This window comes from Gymnoscopelus microlampas (assembly GCF_963454915.1).
Source record: "Gymnoscopelus microlampas genome assembly, chromosome: 14".
Lineage (NCBI taxonomy): Eukaryota > Metazoa > Chordata > Actinopteri > Myctophiformes > Myctophidae > Gymnoscopelus > Gymnoscopelus microlampas.
Window position 1 is genome coordinate 25,938,944 of NC_139951.1, and position 24,104 is coordinate 25,963,047.

The following is a 24,104-nucleotide window of genomic DNA, read 5'->3' on the forward strand; positions in this document are numbered from 1 at the left end:
GACATGATCTACAGCCTGTAGATCATGCGTTTACCTGTAGACAGGTAAACACATTTGAGCATGAAGTTGATGATCAAAGTGACAGCTTCTGTAACCTAAATTTAATGAATATGATCCATCTTTGTTACAAAATGTATTTATTCTCCGTGTTGGGTTAAGTAAAGCTGTGTTTACTCAATTTGATTAATAATTACAAAACAGCACTTATTTTTCTCTCTTCACAAACAAGACAGAAAGGAAAGGACAAATGCAAATGTGTATTTTATTCATAAAAAAAGAAATTGTGCAAAATATTAACTTTTCAGGAAAAAGTCACATGCTCTTGTTTATACTTTATTGGTTTAATATGTGTACGCCCCACAGACACTTTCACTTTATTTTTCATAAACCATCACATTGCCACACGTGAGCTTGTAGATCGGTTATTTCTTGAACTTGTGTGCGACACTGCACTATGACAAAGTAGGGCATTCATTTACGGAAAGAAATGGCGATCACCCAGTCTTGATGATTGGAACATATCATGTCCTACCACAATATTTCAAATTACTTAGTAACACTAATTCTGTAAGATGTCAACACCATTAGATATACCATCTTATGGAGTTGACAAATGGGAGGTTGGCCCATTATCTTTTAAAATATAATTTCCCAGCCTAATTGAAGAGTTTTTGGAAAAATATCTATTGATTAGAGTTGTCCCAATTCCCAAGAATAGTTGAGATACGAGGTTTCTGCCCGACAACAATACATTTTCTAATCAGCTAAATTGTATAGTTATTGGAAAAAAAAAACATGGCAACATAAACAACTGTCTGGTTGATTCATTAGTCCATGTCATCATCGGAAGATGATTCTGCCTTAGTGGCATCGAACCACTCAGTGTCTTCACTGTCCTCATCTTCCACAATCTTCTCATTAGAGCCTTCACTGTCATCGTCCTCAGTCTCCTCATTAGAGCCTTCACTGTCATCTTCCTCAATCTCCTCAACATTTTCTGCTCCTACACTCTCTTCCTCACCCTCTCTTGTGCTGCTCTCTTCATCATCCATGTCTTCCATCACTGACCTAATCAGAGAGCGCCTAGAGGCAACAGAGATGTTCCCTCCACAGCTCATCCTGGACCTTGAGGAGCCGAGTGGGGCGGATCTGAGTGGAGTGGAACTGGATGATCCCCGTTCTGGAATGTGGTCATCTTCCTCCTCTTCACTGTCATAAATGACACCTGCCTTCTTCTTCTTAGTTATTATAAACGAGTCAGCAGATTGATCCAGCTCAGAGACACAGGCGACATTGACACTCGCACGCTCTCTTTTCACATTGAGTGACTTGCGCCTAGAGGCCACAGAGGTGTTCCCTCCACAGCTCATCCTGGACCTTGAGCCTTGTGGGGCGGATCTGATTGGAGTGGAACTGGAAGCTCCCAGTTCTGGAGCAAACACTTCATCCAACGGGCCAATAAGGGGCTGGTGCATGTGGTCATCTTCCTCCTCTTCACTGTCATGAATGACACCTGCCTTCTTCTTAGTCATTATTAACGAGTCTGCAGATTGGTCCATCTCAGAGACACAGGAGCCATTGACACTTGCATGCTCTCTTCCCACATTGAGTGACTTCTCCACATCAAAACTGCCCTCTAACTGAAGACGGGAGAGCAACTTCCTCTCCTGGGCTTCAATTTTCTCTTCGTCCAGGTCTTCGCCTGCGAACATGTCGTCGCAACTGTCCTCCAGCTGAAGGACGAAGTCACCATGTTGGGGGGACTCATGTTGGGGGGACTCATTGTATGAGTTAATTTCACTGTCTTCATTCATACTCAAACCAGCAGACAACCGCAGGACAGACAGTCTTTTATTCTTCAGAGAGATGCCAGGGCTGAGGTCCTTCAGTCCTGGTGAGTCCATGACCTCACTAATGGAGGCATCGCTTTCCTCTAACCCACACGGAACCCCATTCAAGGACACATCTCTGGCTGAAACACCGCCAAGGCTGGCATCCTTCGTTATTGAAGTGTCCATGATCTCACTAAAGGACGCATCCTGTGCCTTGACACCACACAGAACCCTATTCAAGGACGCATCTCTGGGTGAGTCATGTTTCTCTTCAGCCTGGTTCTCAGCAACACTATCATCCAAAGTGATGTTGACCATCTGCACGCTTAGATTTTGACTGCTGTCATGGTGTTCCTCAGCAGGACCAGACTGAAATGCCACATCTGTTGGTGATCGTTTGTCTTCTTCCACTGATCCGGCCAGATTCTCTTCAAAACTGTCATCGATCATCTGTACACTCCCACTTTGCGCACCATCTACAGAGCCAGACTGGTCGAGGTCCACAACCACAAGTGGACCTCTAGGTCCCGCCGATAGGATGTCGTCATCATATCGGGGGGAGGAGGGGAAAGGAGGGCGTGGCTCTGCCCCCTCTCGTTTGTCATTGGACCTTGCCGCTCCATTCTGACCAGTTTGTCTCAGCCAGGCTGGCTCTGTGCTTGCACCCATGCTCTCCGCCAGCTGGGCATGCAGCTCGGACTCGACCCTCATCAGTTCCTGTGCCTTCTGGACCCTTGTCTCAATGTAGCGCTGAGACTGTTCATCCTCGGGGTCCTCGTCATCGCAGTTGACCACCTCAAGAATAAAGATAAATAAAAAAAATTGTCAGTACCTACACAGGTTCAAGCAGTGAAGTGCAAGTGTGGATGTCTGCGAAATACTGTGAAACAAACATAATAAAGCAAGTGTGGTGGTATGCAAAATACTGTGAAACAAACATAATAAAGCAAGTGTGGTGGTATGCAAAATACTGTGCAACAACATAATAAAGCTAGTGTAACAGGTGGGGGGGGGAAGCCTCGTCAAGGATGGCAGCAATAGCAAAAAGATTTTTTTTAAATTAAACCATTGGTTCTCAAAGTGGGGTCCTTAGGGGGATACCACGGGGTTAATATAGCATCAGTCATTTTAACCATATTTTATACTTTGGCTATTCAAAAATAGCAGATCTACAAGCTCATAGATCTACAAGCTCAAAGCGAGCTTGTAGATCTGCCATTTTTTTTAAATCATGAAAATGTGTTTAAATCTTTGAATAATATACATTTCTTTTTAAGTGAACATTTTAACTCAAATCTTGGCTTCTGGAGGTCCCTGGCACATAACATTTTCAAATGGGGGTCCGGGGCCAAATATATATATCAATTCGGGGGTCCTTGACTTGAAAAGGTTTGAGAACCACTGCATTAAACATATGAGTTAAAGCAATCTGTACAGGAATAACTACCTGCGAGAACATGAGATCGTGGTCAGTGATGCCAAACATCTCCATAGAGTGCAGGTGTGCTATGTGTTCATCCAGCTCGGGGTCTGTGATGCGGTGCCTGGAGTGGAGGGTCTGCAGCTGAATCTGAGTATTGGAGGAGCGCGTCTCCTCCAGGCTGAAGAGCTCCTTCAGTTCCTGCTTGCTGAAGTACCTGTGAAGATAAATATATTGAAATGTATTATCTTACTGTGTTATTCAAATGAAGTGCCTGTGAAGGTAAATATATTAATGTTTTATCTTACTGGGTGATTCAAATTAAACTGGTCACACATCGGGTCTCTGCTCTACAAATGTTCTTGAGACAACTTGTTGTGATTGGCAATGTGATAAAATGGAATTGAATATAAACGTATAATCCCACAGCATACCTGAAAGGGTTCTTCTTGTCACCTGTGGTCTGTCTAATCAGGGAGTCTTTGAAGACCTGGCGCCTGTAGATCTTCTCCTCCACTGTGCCACAGGTAATGAGCCTGTAGATGACCACATTTTGCTTTTGCCCAATGCGGTACGCGCGGTCCACGGCCTGGGCGTCGGTGGCAGGGTTCCAGCTGGGGTCATAAATCACCACGCGGTTGGCAGAGGTCAGGGTGATGCCGACGCCGCCCACTTGGGTGGTCAGCAGGAAGACGGAGTAGCGTCCGTCTTTCTGGAACTTCTGGATGAGCCTCTCCCTCTCAGCCATCTTGGTGATCGTGCCATCAAGCCTCATAACCTTACAACAGGGGAAGTGGTTAATTAGGTTAATTAGCAGTGGTTCTCAAAGTGGGGACCAGGGACCCAGTGGTCCCACAATAAAATGAGTTTAAATTTCACTATTAGAAGTTAGAGAATTTATAAGAATGACTATTCAGATCATAGGTTTAATCACTCTACAAGCTGGATCTACAAGGGGTCCTTGACATGGAAATGTTTGAGAACCACTGAATTAGAGTACCAAGAAAACAACTAGAATAGCCAGGAGACATTAAACAGTCTACTGGCTATTCTAGTTGTTTTCTTGGTACTCTACGGTGAACAAATTGAACATACCTAGTATCTAAATAACATGCATCTATTACTGTATTTATCAATATTGTGATACGATATGGGATTTTCTTCATATCCCATCTTCATATCTTAATATGGCATACTATGCAAGTTCTCTTTTCCTGGTTTTAAAATCACTTGAGCCTTATTTTATACTGTCAAAAAATATATATACAAGCCATCAGCTTGTATATGTTAATTTAGCAATTTTTTACGTTATCGTTACAACACAATATTATCGTCACAATACTGATGGAGGTATTCATTTGGTCAAATATAGTCATATTTGATTTTGTCCATAGAGCCCAGCCCCCAGCAACTATCAAAAAAGTCAAGGGCACACCTTGAATCCCTTGTTGGTAAGGACTCGCTGGAGAATGTCCAGCACCTTCCGGAAACGTGCGAAGACGAGGGTGCGGTGACCTTCCTCCCTGAGCCTCTGGAGGAGCTGGAGGAGGAACGTCATCTTCCCAGACTCGGAGATGAGCGTTTCATCCGAGATGCCCTCAATGCTGCTTCCTACAACTTCCTGCTGGTAGGGCCATCACCATCATGACATTTTAGTTGACCATGAATTATTATTTAATTGTGCTTTTAGCATTGAAACATAACATTTCTATTTGCTTTGTAGACAAAAAATTGCACAGGGCAGATACATTATGACAAATAACTTATAAATATATAACAAGCCCATAATGAAATATACAAAGAAATGACTGACAATGATGACACAATAATCAAAATAAATTAATAATGTACTATGTAAATGGACAACATTTTAATGTTTTATCCAAAATACCCAAAATAGGGACGCCAGGTTGAAAGTGGTTAAAAGAGCATGGACAAAGATGTTGAAATAATGATAGGAAAAATTACATTTCAGGCAGCCGTTTTATACAGATGAATAGAAACAATTCTAATTATTATGCAAAAATGATTGCGGCAAGGAGATTATGAAATAATTGTGACCGGCCTACCTGCTGGTCCTCAGATAAGCATTCCTGCAGGCCCAGCTCAGCGACAGCTTTGGTAGAGAGCAATCTTGGGTGGTCACACACCTTCTTCAGGACAGTAAGTTCAGCCAGAGGTGACCTGTTAGAAGGGTTGTAGAGATTAACCACTTACTAAACCCTATGTACTTGTTGACCAATGTCCGTCCCCCAGGGTCTGCTCCTTTACACAAAATCTCTTGGAGAAAATAGCCATTCTGCAAGCTCAACGCGTGAGGGTTCAACAAGTGGGAAACTGGTTTCCAGCAGGACCAAAATAATGTTGAATATGAAAAACGAAGTTTAAAATGCTTGCACTTGCATTTGACACTTCCTCCATAGTGTCAAATGATGAATAACCCAAAAATAAATCATAAAACTGACACCGTAAAAGTAGTATCAAGAGCTCAGTGTTGACAGGCATACCTGGTTGTTGTGAGCAGCTCTTTGATGTGGTCAAGGGATAAGAACTGGTTGTAGATGTCTTCCTGTACCTTGCTCAGGTATGTCCACACAACCAGGTCATTCTTTCTTGTCAATTTTGGCATGACTGCCGTGCCTGATTCGGTTTCATTATTTGTGCCTTGGCTGTTGTTGGAGTCTAGGTGTTCTTCTCCATTAATTTCTTCTTTAGCGGCCTGTTTCTTCTGGACCTCTGCTTTGGTCCTCCTTAGAAAATACGGTGTGATGGTCGTCATGAGGTTCTCAGACATCTTAGCTCCCAGGGCTTTCTCTCCTGGAGTGGCATCCTTCTCTCTGGCCCTGGTGATGGGGTTCTCATACTCCGATTTGAAGGTTTTTGCCGTGCCAAGGAGAGAGCCCTGGCAGGCAAAATCAAACAGAGCCCATAACTCTCGCAGGTTGTTCTGCACAGGGGTTCCTGTGAGCAGAATGCGGTTTTTCGCAGGTACAGCATAGGCACTTTTGGCAGTTTTTGTCGATGAGCCCTTTATCTTATGTGCCTCGTCTAGGATCATGTAGTCCCACTTGAACTCACGGCCGTAGTGAGATGCCAGCTGCTCCCAGTTGTTTAGCAGCATATTGTACGTGGTGATGATCACGCCGTCACGTCTCTGGACCTTCTCCAAATTCCTGTTTCGCTCTGCTTTGCTGGTGCCATGGAACTCCTTCACTCTCATTCCAGGGGTCCACTTGCCGAACTCCTTTGTCCAGTTGGTGATTAGGGAAGTGGGCATAACAAGGAGGGTATGTTTGACATGCCCGGCATCGTACATGCCCGATAAGAAAGAGATGATCTGGATGTAGGGGTGAAAAGAATACATTTTTTATTTCAGTAATTGAATAATCAGTTTAGTGATGTATCATGTGAACATTTCTGGTAGGCCTATGCACCATGTAAACAGAGGTAACCGCATTGGTGAACTATAAAAAGTAGCATGGTCATCGCAAAAGAATAATGACCATGCAGCCCTAATTGGATGCTCAAACGTTGGCAGTTCCCCATAGCACGGGGTCAAATTCCATATGGATAAAATCAAATGTAGCCATTGGTACCCCATCTATAACGGCACCAATATATTTCATGTTAATGCTTGGAAATGCCAGGAAAACATATTCAAGGGGTTCAGATAACTTGTGTTGAGCATTTATCAGCATACTAGTATTCTAAATTAATTGCATAGATTAATTGATTGAATAATCAAAAATAAAATGCAAGCGACAGATTACTCAATCATGAAAATAATCATTAGTTGCAGCCCTACCTGGATGGTCTTGCCAAGACCCATGTCATCTGCCAGGATGCCCCCTTTAAGCCCATCCCGGTACAGACCGTAGAGGAATGCTACACCATCTCTCTGATAGTCGTACAGTTTGTTATGCAGGTCTTTGAACAGTGCAAGGCCATTGATTGTCACAAAATCCTCATCGTCACTATCATCCCCTTGTTCTGCCAGGATGTCCTCTATTCTATTTATTCTCCCCATGAGTTTTTCACTGGGAATGATTTTGTAGGCCTTCTTGAACTCCTCCAGGCCTTTGGCCATATCTCCAGCTTTGGCAGCGGCTTTCCCGTCCTTGATATGCCTGGAAAATCAAAAGCATATTAGTTATGCATGTATTATGTAGCATGAATCAGTGGTTCCCAACTTTTTTCCTTGGAACCCCCCCTTCTTACATCCGACCAAAGCTGAGACCCACCGTGCGTGCACACACCACATTTTTCAGACATGTTGAACCCCTACGATTTACAAGCTCAAAACGTGTACCCCATTGAAAACTTGTTTTCAATGGGGTAAAAACAAAAAGACAATAGAGTACCGAAGTCTGACATAATTTAAGTATCCTACCTGGGTCACGGTTTTGTTTCCCCATAGACGTGTTTAATATCGCGGCATATAAGAACTGTGTACCAAAAATAAACAAATGAGCCTGGCGGTTTGACTCATGTTTGTTTATTTTTGGACCACAATTCTCATATGCCGCAATATTAAATCCATCTATAGGAATTCAGAATGGGGAAACAAAACCGTGACCCAGGGGATGAGTGAGTGACGTCAGGAACTCTGTACTCTATATTGACAATATCGAAACAAACAAAATAGGGATGCCAGATTTAAAGTTGTTACATTTACTTTTAAAATGACAATAGTGTGCTTCACAATGTCACCTGTGGGAGTTACTGTACGTTTACGTTATAGGGTAATTGATTGATATGACAAGTTGGACTGACATCACATTTAGAATATACAGGCAGACAGTGGATAAATGAAAGTTATGATTTTGTGCAACTTATTTAAATCTCCGCAACCCAACTCTGGATAAGATGGATGGACTACCTCAAAACAGACACGGCCACTTTCCCCCTCTCCTCCAAGGAGGGCTCGGAGCCCAGGATGGGATACACTGAAACCTTAACTTAGAAGTACCCTCTTAGAAGGACATTAAATAAACCTATTCAAGAGTTAAAACGCTGGAAACACTGTCCAATAAATTAAAGATGATCAAGATAAACAGATCCAATCACAATACGACAGATTGGATACTTCATAAGATGTCTTTTGCAGGGCCCAAACGGATATATTGGCCTTTTACTTTGACAACATCAGTACTGGCAATTATGCAGCTGATGCGTCCCGATTCTTAACCACTTTCAACCTGGCGTCCCTAAATTTGGGCATGTTATAGGCAAACATTTTCAATTACTAAAATATCATATACAATCTCACAATGCATTGCAACACGTGAGCTTGTACATAGACAATTTTTCAAAAATCTTTGAAGGACTAGGTGGTCAAATACATTTTTATTATTATTATTTTTAAATTACTTTCAACAAAATATTGGTAAACAGCAGTGGTCTATATTCTAGAAGACTAGGACTCTCCAAAATCAGGAACAGAAACAAAAATCTGGCGTTGGGTTCTAACTTTTAGTTCACATCTTTTTATGGAGAACTTTTTTCTTCCTAGGTCAGGTATTTATTTCTAAGTCAGAAATGGAAATTGATTTCATAGTTACCGATGATAGGCCTCCGTTTTCTCATCTGAATCCAGAGATAACGACCTGTCAAAACAAAAAGAAAAACAGTAAAATGTCAGTAATAGTTGAACAGAAAGAACCATCCGATTCTGAATACTGCGTTGCATCCCTGAGGTTCTCTTTTCAAGGCTGTAAAGAAGGTTAGAACATGAACATCAGCCAAACTTTTGAAGGAATACACTGAAGTCAATGAGATACTGGTGGACAAGTGTTTGAGTAAAAATAGTCTTTGAATGATTGCGGCCCATGTAAAATAATAATTTCAGGAAAATAAGACTTATCACGTGTTTTTCACTGTGCACACTATATATTTTCATTAAGGCATCTAAAAAGCACAGTATATTTCTGACTGTGCATCAAGTATAGTCAATGACAGCCCAGAAACTAACTAGAGTTTTTAGATACCTCAATAAAATTGTTTAGTGTGCATATCACAAAATAAGATCAGTGCAATAAGTAACACTGATCTTATTTATTTGATCAAGAATGGCGGAGAATGCGTCCTTTCCTTCTGTACATAACCTTGCTACTGATGAGCAGGTTGGCATCTTGCATGGTCGCCCCTGCAGTAAGTGTGAGAACAACGTCAATGCATTTGCCTAGTGACAGAAGTGTATACTGTAGAATCTGGAGTGTTAATTAAATGGACCGGGTCATTTGGTTCCATGTATACACTCAATTAAATGAACACCATCGATTTGACTGCAAGTCAAATGGTTCCAAGTTCCCACCAGTGTAAGGGCACTTGCTATTAATCTTATGACAAAAGTATATAGGGCTTAAAGCGGCACTATGCAACTTTTCTTTTTATTATGAAAACAACTTAAATGTTGTCCAATCTGTATGGTAGAGTATGTTAATATAATATAACTCATGCAATAGGGGTGGTTGTATTTTGTCTCTCTGCTCTTCCATTGAGACATTTATAACGTGTCAAAGGTCATGTCTCACCTAAACACCGGATCTGACACAAATTTTGAACTTAAACTGATGTGTCAGTCAGTAGGCATATGCAATACCAGTTGGTACCACAAGGTGGTGCACTGCTTCCTTTTGTTTTGCTGCTTAGTGTGTACAATATATCTGATGTCAGTTCCAATATATTCACAGCAGTATGTTGGCATGCAGAGTATATGCACGGTGGTATGTTCCTGCCATTGATAAAATATGTTAGTGCCGTGAGACCTGGCTTGATATAGTTGATGTTTACATTATAGGCTGCTAAATAAACCAGCTGTGTTGACGTTATATCTGCGGTCTGTCTATTACCTGGACTAACTGTTGGACCTATGCTACTAGTCTTCAACTCCTGTTCCCACAACATTACAATGGTCAAGATTCAATTTATAGTGCAGCTTTAAGTGGTTAAATTATTCAGTACTCACTTCTCCAGCTTGGAAGAAATTCCATCTATGCATGGATCCATCTCGCTGTCTGTTGGTCTATGTATCCCGTTTATCCGTCTTCTTTCTGCAAACCCAGAGGAAGCAATAGCTCTACAGTTACTTTATATGCTGTGTGTTTATGTCACTTTCATTTATAGGGTGGGAGACTAAGATGTCATTTATTCAGTTAATTTCCCCAAAGTGTTCAGTGAACAAACATGGTTGGTCTTGGAAAGAGAGGGAAAAGAAAAATAAGTAAGTACAAAGCATTAAACATTTCATTTTATTAAGAACAACCTCTACAGCAGCAGTGCTGTCCAATATTAGGTGGACTGGGGGATCTGGGGGAAACATTTGCCGAAAATAGCAGATCTACCAAAGGTGGGTGGGTGGGTGTGTGTGTGTATATATTTATTTTTTATTTTCAAAATAGTGTTTGCACTCTCCCTTTTTGGTCTGTACATCTACATAAACGTTCAGATTTCAAATTTAAGTGCTTACCCCATGGCCACGGATGTTACAATTACGTACGGTCCCTCAGAGGTACCCGTACATTCTGTATTGTTCAATAAAACGTATTTTAATCCAATCTGTGGCCATTTTCTTTGTATGCTTTCAACTACGCAACCCTATCGGTTGGGAGGTGTATTGATACATAACTCAGAGAGCATGTGCATTTTCTACTACAAGAAGAAAGCCACCGATCGGATTAAAATGCTTTTTATTGAACAATACGGAATATATGTATTTCTGAGAGGCCGTACATAATTGTAACATCCGTGGCCATGGGGCAAGCACTTTATATTTGAAATCTGAACGTATATATGTAGATGTACGGACCAAAAAGGGCGAACGTGCAAACACTATTTTCAAGAAAATCCAAGTCAAGGCTAGAAAGAGGCATACATGGAATAGCTTCGATCAGAGTCTCAAACTTTAATGTCAAGGGACCTCCAAAATAATATGTATTTGGCCATGAACCTGAAAATATGTTGTGCCAGGGAGAGACGGCAGGGACCCCATACAAGATGCTGCTAGTACCTATGTAGATGCTATGAATGCTATATCTGCATCTAGGTTGCAACTTGCAATACCCTCCATTGACAATCCATTCATTAAACAGAAAAGCCCCATCTGATTGTATTACACGGCGATAAACGGAATACGGATAGCTTGAGTTATCCTTTGTCTCTGTCAAGACTTTGTTTGAAAATAATACACCATTGTCAATGTTATAAGCAACTTTCTGTGAATAAACTTTGCAGTCTTGATCTTCCATGTTTTCAAGTTTGGAAGCGCTCGTTTTTATAATTCAACGTCCTGCGTGCAACCCAGTTTAAAAATTGCACATTATGCAGGAAGCAGCAGGACGTTGAGTAAATGAAAACGAGTGTTTCCAAACTCAAACACAGAATAATAACGAGTTTATTGACAAAAAGTTGCGTCCGGACAACCCTTTTCCTATGCGAGTCCCTCCCTGCTCCCTGAAATGGGGGTTCGTTCCGTGAGAAAAGGGGGTCCGCCCGCGGCCAAACACCTTGACATGAAAATGTTAGAGAACCACTGATTTAATAAATAGTACACATTGAGTTTCAACAGTTAGTTAAACTTAAAACTACGCTGTCGAACAAGGCCATAACGCGACAACTTCTAGCAAAGACAAATAAAACCACATTGTATTAGCTACATACAACAAACAAGGGCTTAGCTTACCTTGAACCTAAAAGCACACCGAAGTAGACGTAGAGAAGACGAATTACTGCTCAGCAGTGTCTGTTTGGCGTGTATCCTTTCCTTTCGGCATGAACAATAGACAAGAAAAAGAATCGTGCGTCTGGGCTGATGATACAAACATACCAGAGTGATTTGTTAGTTACAGAATACAGCTGTGCTCCGCTATCAGCTACACTTCCGCATAATCCGCAACCGTTTATTCCCGCCGTGTGAGCATTCCGGTGACGTAAATGAGTTGTTGTCCAATCAGCGGTAAAGAAAAGGCACGGTGGGCGGGATCTAGCAACGCAAAACCAATGGGAAGGAATACAAGACAAGTGGGCACTAGGGACATCTGGGCACCATATTTTTGGGTTGACTGGACACCTGGACTAGTGGGCACCTGGTGAGGTGGGCACCAAAATCATCTGGGCACTAGGGACATCTGGGTACCATATTTTTGGGGTGACTCTGACTGGGCACCAGGACTAGTGGCTAGCAGCGTCTGTATGGACTCAGACGCCTCAAGAAGTTCGGCCTGAGTCCACGGATCATCAAGGCCTTCTACCGGGGGACGATTGAAAGCCTGCTGACAAGCAGCTTCACCAGCTGGTATGGGAGCTGTACAGACAGGGACCAGAAGTCCCTCAGACGGGTGGTGCGCACAGCCGAGCGCATCACTGGTTGTCAGCTGCCCAGTCTGGAGGAGCTGCTGTACACCCAGCGCTGCCTCAAGAAGTCCCTGAGGATTATTAAGGACCTCACACATCCCCACAACAGACTTTTCCATCTGCTGCCCTCTGGGAAGAGGTACCAGAGCATAAAGGCCAGCACAAGCAGACTGAAAGACAGTTTCCTCACAGGCTATATAAGACTGCAAAATGAGTCTATGCGTTAAACTTCTGGGGTGTTATACTTTGCATTGTATGCTGATCTTAGTCTTTTTACTGTCTTTAATGTATTTATTTAAGCATAGTATTGATATTTATGAACTATTTTTATTTCTGTGTATTTGGAGCACCTCCCCAACATAAGTTTTTAACAGTGTGTACTTGTACATCCTTGTTACAATAAATCTCTTGAATCAATACATCTCTTGAATCTAGTGGGCACCTGGAGAGGTGGGCACCAAAACCATCGGGCACTAGGGACATGTCATGTGGGCACCATATTTTTGGGATTTACAAAGCAGCATAAACACTTGTGGACACAAATCCTAATTCAAGTGCCCACATGTCCCTACTGCCCAGATGGTTTTGGTGCCCAGTTTTCCTGGCGCCCACCTCTCCAGGTGCCCACTCGTCCTGTTGCCCAGTTATCTCTACCCCTAAGTGCCCACTCATCCAGGTGCCCACATGTCCCTAGTGCCCAGATGGTTTTGGTGCCCACCTGTTACCATGCACTGAACATTCTCTTTTGTAATGTCAGACAGCGCCATCTTCTGGTAAATAAAGAGAAAACACACTCATCCCCAGAATTAACATGGCTCCAAGAAAACCGAGAAACTTAAATAATGCTAAATCCTATGTTTTCTGGGTCAAGGAATCCAATAAACGTCTCAAAATGATGTTCAGGCTCTTGCAGTGGCACCCCAAAGTGGTGACGAGGTAAATAATAATAATAATAATAATATGCTTCTATCTGATAATACTACATTAGGTACTATTCATTTAAATCAATATTATGTATTTTACTTAATAGTTCAGGCGAAAGAAAAATAATAATCAAATATATATGTCACGAAGAGTGAGATTTACTGCTTTACCTACTGTTTGTCTCGCAGACCATGAATCAGAATAACTAGGATGATAAAAAATAATACACTCTGGTTTAATTGGCATTTTAAATAATGCCAAAGCCCGGCAACGGTTCTTTCTGGCCACACCAGAGATGTCACGCCTCTCAACAGAGTTTAATTTGATGTCACTGCTAATAAACGAAGAACACCATGAGGTACAGCCAAGCGCTGTCAAGAAAGAGCATGATGCTGTCAACCAGATCAAAGCTGCAATACTGAGTCATAGGAATCCCTTTGATGCAGAAGGTCATCAGCTTTACAACTTCATGACTTGCAGTACTTCCTACTGTGTCAACATCCAGTCTTACTTGTACGGCGGTTTCACATTTGGATTAAAATCTGTATCCTTTGTCTTCTGTATGTTGATACTGATGTTCAGGAAGATCAGAAGATTTAGCTGTGTACCAAATGACAAGACACGACTTTTCCTTAATTCATATTTTTGGGGCTTTTCTGTTCCATCTTTTTTTCAGATTGCACAGTGGAGAGTGACAGGAAACACGGAGAGAGACAAGAAACAAACTTATTTTTAACTCTATGGAACAAACAAATGACACTCAGCAAAGGTCGACAGGCTCAGGAATCAAACCTGCGGCTCACTGTCAGGCTGCATCAGAGCCAATGTGGTATGCGCTTTAACCACTAGGCCATCGTCACCCCAACATTAGGAAATTAATTAAGTACACTCCAGGTCTTACAAACACAGAGAGTAGAATGGCAGTTTTGATAATCCACAGAGATGCTCTGCCTTCCAGAGGCAGCTGGCCAACAGCTCACTCCATCCCATTCCGTCTCACAACCTGACAATCAAACAAACAAGTTAATGATGCATATCTTGGTGGTAGTAGCAAATATTCAAACGAGAACTAGCTTGAATTGCAATTCAAGCTAATGCCAGCTACCCATGTACCAACAAATCTACATGTACATGTAAATTTACATGTACACATACACACCACACATGCATATACACACGCTATTTTGTGCTGTCCATTTGCCGTGCGATTCTCATTTGTTTAGGACAGGAATTCTCTAAGCAGCCTATTTGACTGTACCATGGAAGAAATCATCAGTGTCTACAGGACAGGTACATGCCGTTTAACATTTTAACCACACCATTCTCTTTCCCAACAGCCAAGTCATAATATTCTCAAGAGGAAAGGTTATACTTATCCCGCTGTGTCATTGTGAGTTAATAGCAGTGATGCTGTACTTGGCCTTCATCTTGGTTTTACATTCATTTTCTTTTTCCAGGAGATGAAGAACGATTGAACATGGATGAATTACCAAAGCCTATGATAAAAGCAAGCCATTATTTTGGATTAATTCCTAATTCAATCTGACCATTTCCACATTTGAAAATTCAATAACAGATAAGGTATTACCAGCCCCTGTACATGGTGTTCTCATGGTTGGCCTTTGATATCATATTTGAAGTTCCCCCACATGTATTTTGATTCTTGCATTTATACTTAAAGAAAAACATATTCTTTCACTTTTGAAAATGCCCCATGAAGACTTCATAATTAATTCTCACTATAGTGGATCCGCCATCCTTAGTGTTAATTTAGCCATTTGTAGATTCATTGTAACTCAGAGAGTGTACAAATGAAACAAAATGGACCGGTAAGGGCCATTTGGTTACATTTGTACACTCTGTGTTTTAAATTAGACTGTACCCAGACCCCCCCTCCCCCTATTTGTGGGCTGCTGTCCAAAGTTGGCCATGTGTGCATCTATGTGGGCATCCATGGATCATACAAAGAACATACATAGAACATAGAGTCCAGTACAGCCAAGCACATACAACCCTTTGTCAGGCCCCAGAGTACAGTGGCATGTCAGAGGGGCAGGAGGTGGGGCAACATAAGGTTTCATGCTTCAGAAATGTGTGTGTGTGTGTGTGTGTGTGTGTGTGTGTGTGTGTGTGTGTGTGTGTGTGTGTGTGTGTGTGTGTGTGTGTGTGTGTGTGTGTGTGTGTGTGTGTGTGTGTGTGTGTGTGTGTGTGTGTGTGTGTGTGTGTGTGTGTGTGCATGTGCATGTGCGCGTGCTATTGGGAGGTGGGGCTCTATTAGGCTTTACGCTTTACGCCTGGCATGTGTCTATAATAAGAAAGTTGTTCATCCCAGCATGTCTCTACTACAGCCCCTCTATTGTTTACCCCGTATCCAAACCCAAACATATGAAACATACATATTCACACACCCACACACACCTGTCAGTAGACGTGCCCCTGCAGTCGGTAGGGATGCTGCATTGTCAAAATGACGCACTCAAAGAGGCCGGACAAAGGTAAGTGGGTCATATCATAGCAGCCATGGGAATTGTGCGTTGTTTCCTTATTAGGTGTGACATGTCATGAGGGGGGGGGGCGTGGTCAAAGCACGGACTGGGGCTATTTAACATCAGAGAGCTTTGCCACCCTGCAGCTTTAAGTCATAAAGGTTTTGAGACATTCACATTCTGTGGATTTATATCTTATCTCTTAGTCGTTGATCATGCCTCCCAATGAGCCAGAGATAGAGGAGACAGCACCAGCCAAGGAGGCAGCTCCCGCCACCTCTGCACTTCCATCCTCCACTGAGACAGCTGCACCACCTTCAGAGCCTGCAAAGGATCCTGCACCAGATGCTGATCCTGCAGAAGATCCTGCCGCTGCACCACCTTCAGAGCCAGCACAAGATCTTGCACAAGATTCTGATCCTGCTGTAGATCCTGCCACTGCACCACCATCAGAGCCAACAAAAGATCCTGCACCAGATTCTGATCCTGCTCCTGCCACAGTCAGTTCCGCCTCTGAACCCCCTGCCCCAGTCCCTGAAACCTCTCCCAGCTCAACCTCAGAGAGTCTTGTACCAGCCCCTGAAGGTCCAGATCCATCCCCTGCTCCAGGGCTGGGAACAGGTCCTGTAGTACCTACAAAAGCTCCACCCAAAGATGTTGCAGAACCATCCAAAGACCCTGGTGCTGCCAAATCATCTGGATCATCTAAGGCTACATCTCCTGCCCCTCAAAAAGCTCTATCCCCTACCCCACCAAAGGCTGCAACCCCTGCCCCACCAAAGGCTGCAACCCCTGCCCCACCAAAGGCTACAACCCCTACCCCACCAAAGGCTGCAACCCCTGCCCCACCAAAGGCTGCAACCCCTGCCCCACCAAAGGCTACAACCCCTGCCCCACCAAAGGCTACAACCCCTGCCCCACCAAAGGCTACAACCCCTGCCCCACCAAAGGCTGCCTCCCCTGCCCCGCCAAAGGCTGCATCAACTGCTCCACCGAATGCTGCATCAACTGCTCCACCAAAGGCTGCAACCCCTGTCCCAACTACAACCACAACCACAGCTCCAGCTGCAGCACAGGAACCATCAAGGGACCCTAACACTGTCCAGGAAAAGGTAAACTAATTGCAGGGGCTAGTTTTAATTAAAAATGATAGCAAAAGGCCCAGGCCGCTGGTGTGGCGGTCTGGGCACCTAGGCTGATAGCGTTTTTGAATCCTGATCCCGATGACCTTTGCTACGTGTCACACCCCATCTCTCTCCCCATTTCCTGTCAGTCTACTGTGCTATGAAAGAAAGGCATAAAAGCCCCAAAAATAAAAGATCTTAAAGAATGATAGCAAAAGATAAATACTAATACACCAGGGCATAGCATAAGAAAAGAAGAACTTCTTGGGGCTATGTTTTTTAGTTATTGAGCAGTCACATAGATAATATACTGTATTTTTATCAATCTCTTAACACTTTAAGACTGGGAACGCATCTGTGTCATTTTAGATTTCTTTGGCTATTCAAAAAATAGCAGATATGCAAGCTCATCTCTTGTAGATCTGCTATTTTCTGATGATGTACATAGGGGTCTACGGCCAAATACATATTATTTGTTGTTTGGTTGCTATATCAGTGGTGCTCCAACTTTTCCCTTGTCAAGGACCCCCAAAATTATATGTATTTGGCCACGGACCCCTATCTCAAAATATTTTTTTCCAGGGATCCCCAGAAGCACATATTTGAGTTAAAAATGTTGTTTCAAAAACATATATGTATTCAAAGATTTGCATAAATGTTCAAGTTTTTTCAAAAATAGCAGATCTGCAAGCTCATAGCGCGGCACTGCTATTTTTGAATAGCCAAAGACATCTAAAATAACACGGATGCTTTACAGGTCTTAATGGATTAATAGAAATAGGTGATATCATTTGTATTCACTTTTTTGTTTGTTTGTTTGTTTTGCAAACTGAAAGACAATCGAGTTGTTTTAAAATGTAGATCTTTGCTAAACATGCCATGGCGTGGCATCCCCATATTTATGACATTTATCGTGTTTAGAAGTATTTATAAGTGGTGCATAATATACTGTGTGAAGTATTGTATTGTAGGTGTATTTCTGGATATGTGCATCAGAGCATAGGGAACATTATACATGTGGTTTGTTATAGCGCATTAAGCAATCCCTTGGTGAAGCTTTACAGCAGTTTATTGCTGGTCTTAAAATAGCATCCCTTCTATCACCATGGGCAGAAGTGAAGCATTTAATATCTACAGTATGTACTGTATACTGTGACATACCATAGACCTGGTGGTCATGGGGCTTAAAATAGCACTCAAGAAGGGTGTGGTCCAACAGTCTGCAGTCCCAAAGGCTACAGTCCACATCTGTCAAGACTCAAATGGTGCCAACAAAACACAAGTCAAACAAATGGGGGGATATGCTCTCAAACTGTCCTCTATTTCATTCTCTGATTGCCCTCACCTATCTTTATAGAGGTAGAAACACAAAGAAATGAATGTTTTTTTCTCCACTTACAGGTGGAATATTCTCCAGAACAAATCGCTGGTACAGTATCATGTCTTGCTTTGCTTGTTGCTGTGGTTTGAGGAAAATGTAATTTAGTTCAACATTATTTGAGGAGATGAACTACTTCTGATCGACCCATCTTGTATCCACAGAGTACAAAGAGGCTTTCTCACTGTTCGACAGGACTCCAACAGGTGAGATGAAGATCACTTATAGCCAGTGTGGGGATGTGTTGCGGGCACTGGGACAGAATCCCACCAACGCAGAAGTGATTGAAATACTGGGAAGGCCCAAACCAGAGGGTAAGTCCAACTTGCTGTCCAGATCAGAATACATGTCAAAACTCTGCTTTGGATAAATATATTTTTAAGCAGTGGAGGAAGTCTAACGATTCAACATCTTGTAATAATGCCACATGAACCACATGATCAAATATTTCAGACATTGCAGCAAAATGTGAAATTTTCCTGGCTACAGAACACACAGAAATGTGCCAGCTTCAACAACTCAATTTTGATCTCTGGTATTAATGGTAATACTAGTGGTATTAACATATATATTATTAGCACAAGATGGATTATACCCACTGACTTTGACACATGATAATGAGACTTGTTCAATTACACATGGGGATGCAGTCTCCCAAAACAGCCCTGTTGTCTTGGTTCTCCCACAGCTTGCTGGACAATAGTGCAACACACTGTAAGGCTGGATTATTTTAGGCGCCCAGAACACCACAGAGCAGAGCAGTCGAAATGACACATGGTTTCACAAACGCATACGGTGACATAAGTGTGAAGGTGTGAACGGGATTATGGATGTTGCCACTGTATGTGGCCCAGGCCAGCTTAGATTCCGTGACAAAGGACGTGGCAGCATTACAGTCGAGTGAGAATATGTTGTGCCGTTCTGTTTGATTTGATGGAGTATGACAGAGCAAATCACACTGACGAGCCAGTGACCACAGATGCTTTGTCAACTGCTAACCATGGCTCCAGTAAAAGCTTGTAAAGGCATTAATGAAACATCCATCATGCCAGTGATCACAGATGCTTTGTCAACTCACGAACATGGCTCCAGTGAAAGCTTGTAAAGGTCTTAATGAAACATCAGTCATGACCTTTGGCAGCATCAAGTCTGTTCAATACTGCATTTTCTAACATGTGTCAAGTTATAGGAAATAATCTAAATTCAAGAATATGAAGCCATTCTTTATTCATTCATTATACTTTATTTGGATCCCCATTAGCTTCCTCCGATACGTAAGATCCATATCAGAGTTGTCGTTATTTATACAGAAATGAGCACGAAGCTGCTAGACTTCGACACATTCCTGCCCATGATGCAGGAAGTTTCCAAGCACACAGACACAGGCACCTTTGAAGACTTGGTGGAAGGTCTGCGCGTCTTCGACAAGGAGGGCGATGGCACTATCATGGGAGCGGAGCTTCGTCACGTGCTTGCCTCGCTAGGTGTTGTATTAATTTGATATAATCAATGTCATTATTATTATTATAATTATTATAATTATTATTAATAATAATAATAATTATCATTATTACACGTGTAATATAACAATAATAATAATATTATCACCTCTTGTGAATTAGCCTGGCATGGCCAGACTAAAACAAAATCTACCATCTACTTTGTTGCACTGGCAGATTCTTCTGGTTTCCAGGCTACTTGTGAATAGGACATTGCTGTAGTTCATATTGTGATTGTAATCTGATTCTCATGTAATGCACTGGCCACACATCACCACCACTACTAGTACAACTACTGCTATTTCATGCATCTCTTTGATTATTATAGGGTCTGCTTCTCTCTGCGTTCCCATGGATTGCATTCAAATTTTACTGACTGAATGAATATCCGACTATTAACGACGTACCCTTTATTTTTTAGAGGTTTATTTAATGAATTGATGAGAGAACTGTTTGATCTAGGAGAGCGGATGACTGAGGAAGAAGTGAGCTTGTTGCTAACAGGACAAGAAGATGCCAATGGCTACATCAACTGTGAAGGTGAGGATGGTGTTGCACTAGCTCCCTCTAGTGTTTGGTCCTCGTCAAGCGTCTTAACATGCCCACAGTCAATTTGTTTGTTTATTCATCCATGTGTTCCTTTACAGCGTTTGTCAAGTACATCATGACCCGTTGATCAATAGTGTAAGTCCATTTAAGAAGTTCATCCAGCAGCTATTTAAACCGGTGGTTCTCAGATATTTTCATGTCCAGGGCTCCCAAATTGTATTTGGCCCCCATTTGAAAAGATGTTGTGCCAACTAGGAAGATTTGTCAAGATTTGTCGACATTCTATGAAAATGGAAAATCTATAAGCTCACAACACGGTGAGCTTGCAGATCTGCCATTTTTGAATAGCATGTAATAGGTCTTTGTGTTTAAACTGTTCATAAATACAACCCAGGGTATCTGTCAGTAATAATCAACTCTGGTGATTTTCTTGTATTATACAGTGACGTGGAATATACCTAAAAAATAATTGCTGAACCAGAACAATGAGAAGTTTGGGTATACGTGGATTTACAACCAAGTCTGTCTCACTGTCCATCCAGGTGAATGCTGTCATTCCTCTGGAGTCTCTGCTGCAATGTTTTCTGAATGTAGCCATTTGAATAAATTGTTTGTAAGTTGTACTATGTTGTACTCCTTGAGCAATGTCTGTTACAGCAGTGTTTCCCAACCTTTTCTGGATCAGGGCCCACTTGAAAATCTCTAAAGCGTTCGCGGCCCACCCATCTGACCACTCAACACGGCAGCATATATTTAAGTTCCTATTTATCAGTATCGCAATGGAAACTATTTTTTCATGGTTTAAAAGAGAAAATAGAAAATGCCATGACTTTTTTTACATACATTATTTTTGTATTGATGTCATGTTATCAATAAGTCTTAATAAGTCTCAAGGGCCCTATCGTGCGTGACGCCCCCGTTTTGGCAATTATTTGGGGGCCCACTTGCAATATCCCTGCGGCCCACCCGTTTTGGGAATCGCTGTGTTACATTATCTATCAACTGTCGCCTACAATGCAAGGTCAAATAATTTCAGTGGCTATACATGAAGTAGGGAGAAAAAACAACACATCCAAATTTAGGCAGCTTTGCCATGTGTTAATATCTGGATAAGTACATCATTACACTCAGATCAACTAATTATTCAGTAAGCACACCGTACCAGAAATAGTCTGTCTCATGACATAGACTTGATTTGTGACAATTATCTGTTATAAAAGCACCTGCCACTGACAAGAGTGAAACACAAAACACTGCAGGCTGAGAAATGTTTAACCATATGGTTGAGCGGAGTCCCTCAGGGCTCTTTACTCGTTTTTGTCTTTTCAGTTTTCTGTAACTGTGGGGAAAGCTTTCACAGAAAATAGCCAATCGACAAGCTCACAACGCGTCGCAGCACGATGCGTTGTGAGATTGTCGATATGCTATTTTCTGCGAAAGCTTTCCCCACAATACGGATGCTGGGGTTAAAGTTGTCTTTTACATCAAAATAACATAGAATAGAAAGAAGTGGCAACACCAAATATTTTACCAAAATGCATTATATATTATAAATGATATAGAATAGATCATACTGGATAGGCCTATAGATATAGTATAGATAATATACTATATTATGTTATGAGATACAGAATCCGGAGAGAGAGAGAGAGAGGGAGAGAGAGAGAGAGAGAGAGAGAGAGAGAGAGAGAGAGAGAGAGAGAGAGAGAGAGAGAGAGAGAGAGATGCATTAATTATATAACTTCAGTTTCCTTTGGATGAAGCAGTGTTATACAATCTTTTTCCAGAAAGTGTGAGAACAGATGGCAGGTCTGACAGTCCAAAAAAATAAAACAATTCATCACTGATCACTATTGTATAACCAGTGTTTTGTACAGTGTACATCAGGGGTGATGACCACCTATTTTGGGGCTAATTGACTACGAATCATTATTGTTTTACGTGCATATGTTTTTTCTTACCTTTATTATTCATATTCAATTATTAACTCAATCTTTGATAGGTTTTAATAAGTCATAAAAGCAATGGTGGTTTCCACAGTCTGGCACTGCATGGGTGATCATGCCAGCCTAAGAAAACTGTCATGTGCCCGAAAAGATTGCCTACCATACTGTAGATCCATCAACAGTATTCTCAACAATGCAGTATTGCAGGGCAATGCAGTCCCCCGTCGGACAAAGCAGTGATTTTGATTGGGTTTTTGGGTTACAGTGAACAACTTTTGGTAAGTGGCACCTTTTGTTCCGTGGCCTAGAAATCTACCCAAGTTTGGTCACCCTAGCTTTATCATAAGAAATATACTTTGGACAAGATCTCGGCCAGACAGACAAACAGAGTGCAAATTGTTTCTGATTATACCCCCCTCCCCTGCTGGGGGACAGATAACCTATTATACACAAGACCTAAACACTCATGACACCTATTGGTATATACCAGTAGTGCTGCACAAGAATCTGTTATTATTCAGAGCAATTAGGATCAAGGCCTGTAAACCTACAGCTTAGGCCTTAGCTCAGACTTAAGCCTACAGTTTAGGTTAGTTTATATCTAAGCCCACAGCTTAGGTCAGTGATAACATGTCTGCTGTCATGAAATCCAAATCCAAAATGAGCTACATGCATCAAATACTGAAACTCTATTAGCTCCTGAAGAGTAACTGCATAAGCTGGGATCTCCACAGAATCTGACAACTGTGCTAATTTGGAGAAGCACTGGGTAAGTGGACTAACTTAATGCTGCCTACAGGAGACATAAGCCTCCCACTTTTGTTGGTATAAACTATACCCCCCTGACCATCCATCTGCATCGCCAGCCGCCCTGAATGGCTGCAAACGCTTTCCATAAAGTTATAATGAAGAAGGTGCCTTCATAAAGCATGTTCAGACAACATGACTCCCAATACACACCAAGTACCTGGCTCTTCCAAGTAACCACACCCCAACCCTTCCAGTTCTGTTTAAAGGTTACCCGTGAGGTTTAACCTTTTCAAAAGTGTAAGCAATTAGTTCATTAAAATGCTGGCAGTCAAAGAGATAACCTCTTCTCCCAACATAATACACCCAGTCAATTCACATTACATTGCAATGTTCTCAGTATCAAAGAGAAGGCATTCTTCTGTCATCTGTTTGATCTACATTTATGAAGAGCATGTCTGATATACAGTAAATAATGTTATGCATGTTTAATAAAATATTCAAGGATAGGAAGAGGATATATGTTGATGGTTGAGGATTTAATAAGGTATTTATTTGGAGATTTAAGAGCGGAAAAATCCCCTTCCAAATATTCTTAGGCTATATGTACTTTGATACTCAAACCTGGCATAGTAAATCAAACATTCAATCAAAAGACATTGGCATATCATACTATAGTGACCCACAAGTTGGTGAACTGTACAAAGAACTGCCTAGGATAACCTTTCATAGATGAAGAAATCTTAAAGACAAATTGGTAGACTCAGATTTCTTCTCTACAAACCCAACTGTTGACACCCTTACCAGAAGGTAATTCAAAACCACAAAAGAGAAAGTGGTGTGTTACT

General features: G+C 41.8%; 2 protein-coding genes across 4 annotated transcripts; one reads left to right on the forward strand and one right to left on the reverse strand.

Annotated features, from left to right (window-relative positions):
- Positions 1-253: 253 nt before the first annotated feature.
- On the reverse strand, positions 254-12,137 carry LOC311059804 (DNA excision repair protein ERCC-6-like). 2 transcript variants are annotated; one of them, XM_084077872.1, is made up of 10 exons: positions 11,933-12,137; positions 10,220-10,304; positions 8,814-8,858; positions 7,058-7,379; positions 5,760-6,589; positions 5,322-5,436; positions 4,688-4,873; positions 3,687-4,030; positions 3,280-3,469; positions 254-2,627 (listed from the first exon to the last, which is right to left on the reverse strand). In XM_084077872.1, the coding sequence occupies exons 2-10, from the start codon at positions 10,258-10,260 to the stop codon at positions 828-830; spliced, it is 3,873 nt and encodes a 1,290-aa protein (XP_083933998.1). In that variant the 5' UTR covers positions 10,261-10,304; positions 11,933-12,137; the 3' UTR covers positions 254-827. The 2 variants fall into 2 exon arrangements, with proteins under 2 accessions (XP_083933998.1, XP_083933997.1); XM_084077871.1 differs by having other exon boundaries at positions 4,688-4,876.
- A 3,755-nt stretch (positions 12,138-15,892) lies between these two features.
- On the forward strand, positions 15,893-21,140 carry LOC311060395 (uncharacterized protein). Of its 2 annotated transcripts, XM_084078568.1 has the most exons (8): positions 15,893-16,022; positions 16,220-17,125; positions 18,539-18,566; positions 18,680-18,829; positions 19,826-19,999; positions 20,477-20,554; positions 20,662-20,698; positions 21,007-21,140. In XM_084078568.1, the coding sequence occupies exons 2-7, from the start codon at positions 16,229-16,231 to the stop codon at positions 20,688-20,690; spliced, it is 1,356 nt and encodes a 451-aa protein (XP_083934694.1). In that variant the 5' UTR covers positions 15,893-16,022; positions 16,220-16,228; the 3' UTR covers positions 20,691-20,698; positions 21,007-21,140. The 2 variants fall into 2 exon arrangements, with proteins under 2 accessions (XP_083934694.1, XP_083934693.1); XM_084078567.1 differs by lacking the exon at positions 15,893-16,022 and having other exon boundaries at positions 16,182-17,125.
- The last annotated feature ends 2,964 nt before the right edge of the window (positions 21,141-24,104 follow it).

Coding starts and splice junctions, on each gene's coding strand:
- LOC311059804 (XM_084077871.1), bottom strand. CDS start 10,260: ATGGATCCATGCATAGATGGAATTTCTTCCAAGCTGGAGAA. Junction 6,590..7,057: donor GTCTTGGCAAGACCATCCAG/GTAGGGCTGCAA, acceptor CCCTACATCCAG/ATCATCTCTTTCTTATCGGG. Junction 4,031..4,687: donor TTACCAACAAGGGATTCAAG/GTGTGCCCTTGA, acceptor CCCTGTTGTAAG/GTTATGAGGCTTGATGGCAC.
- LOC311060395 (XM_084078568.1), top strand. CDS start 16,229: ATGCCTCCCAATGAGCCAGAGATAGAGGAGACAGCACCAGCCAAGGAG. Junction 18,567..18,679: donor TTCTCCAGAACAAATCGCTG/GTACAGTATCAT, acceptor TTGTATCCACAG/AGTACAAAGAGGCTTTCTCA. Junction 20,555..20,661: donor TGGCTACATCAACTGTGAAG/GTGAGGATGGTG, acceptor GTTCCTTTACAG/CGTTTGTCAAGTACATCATG.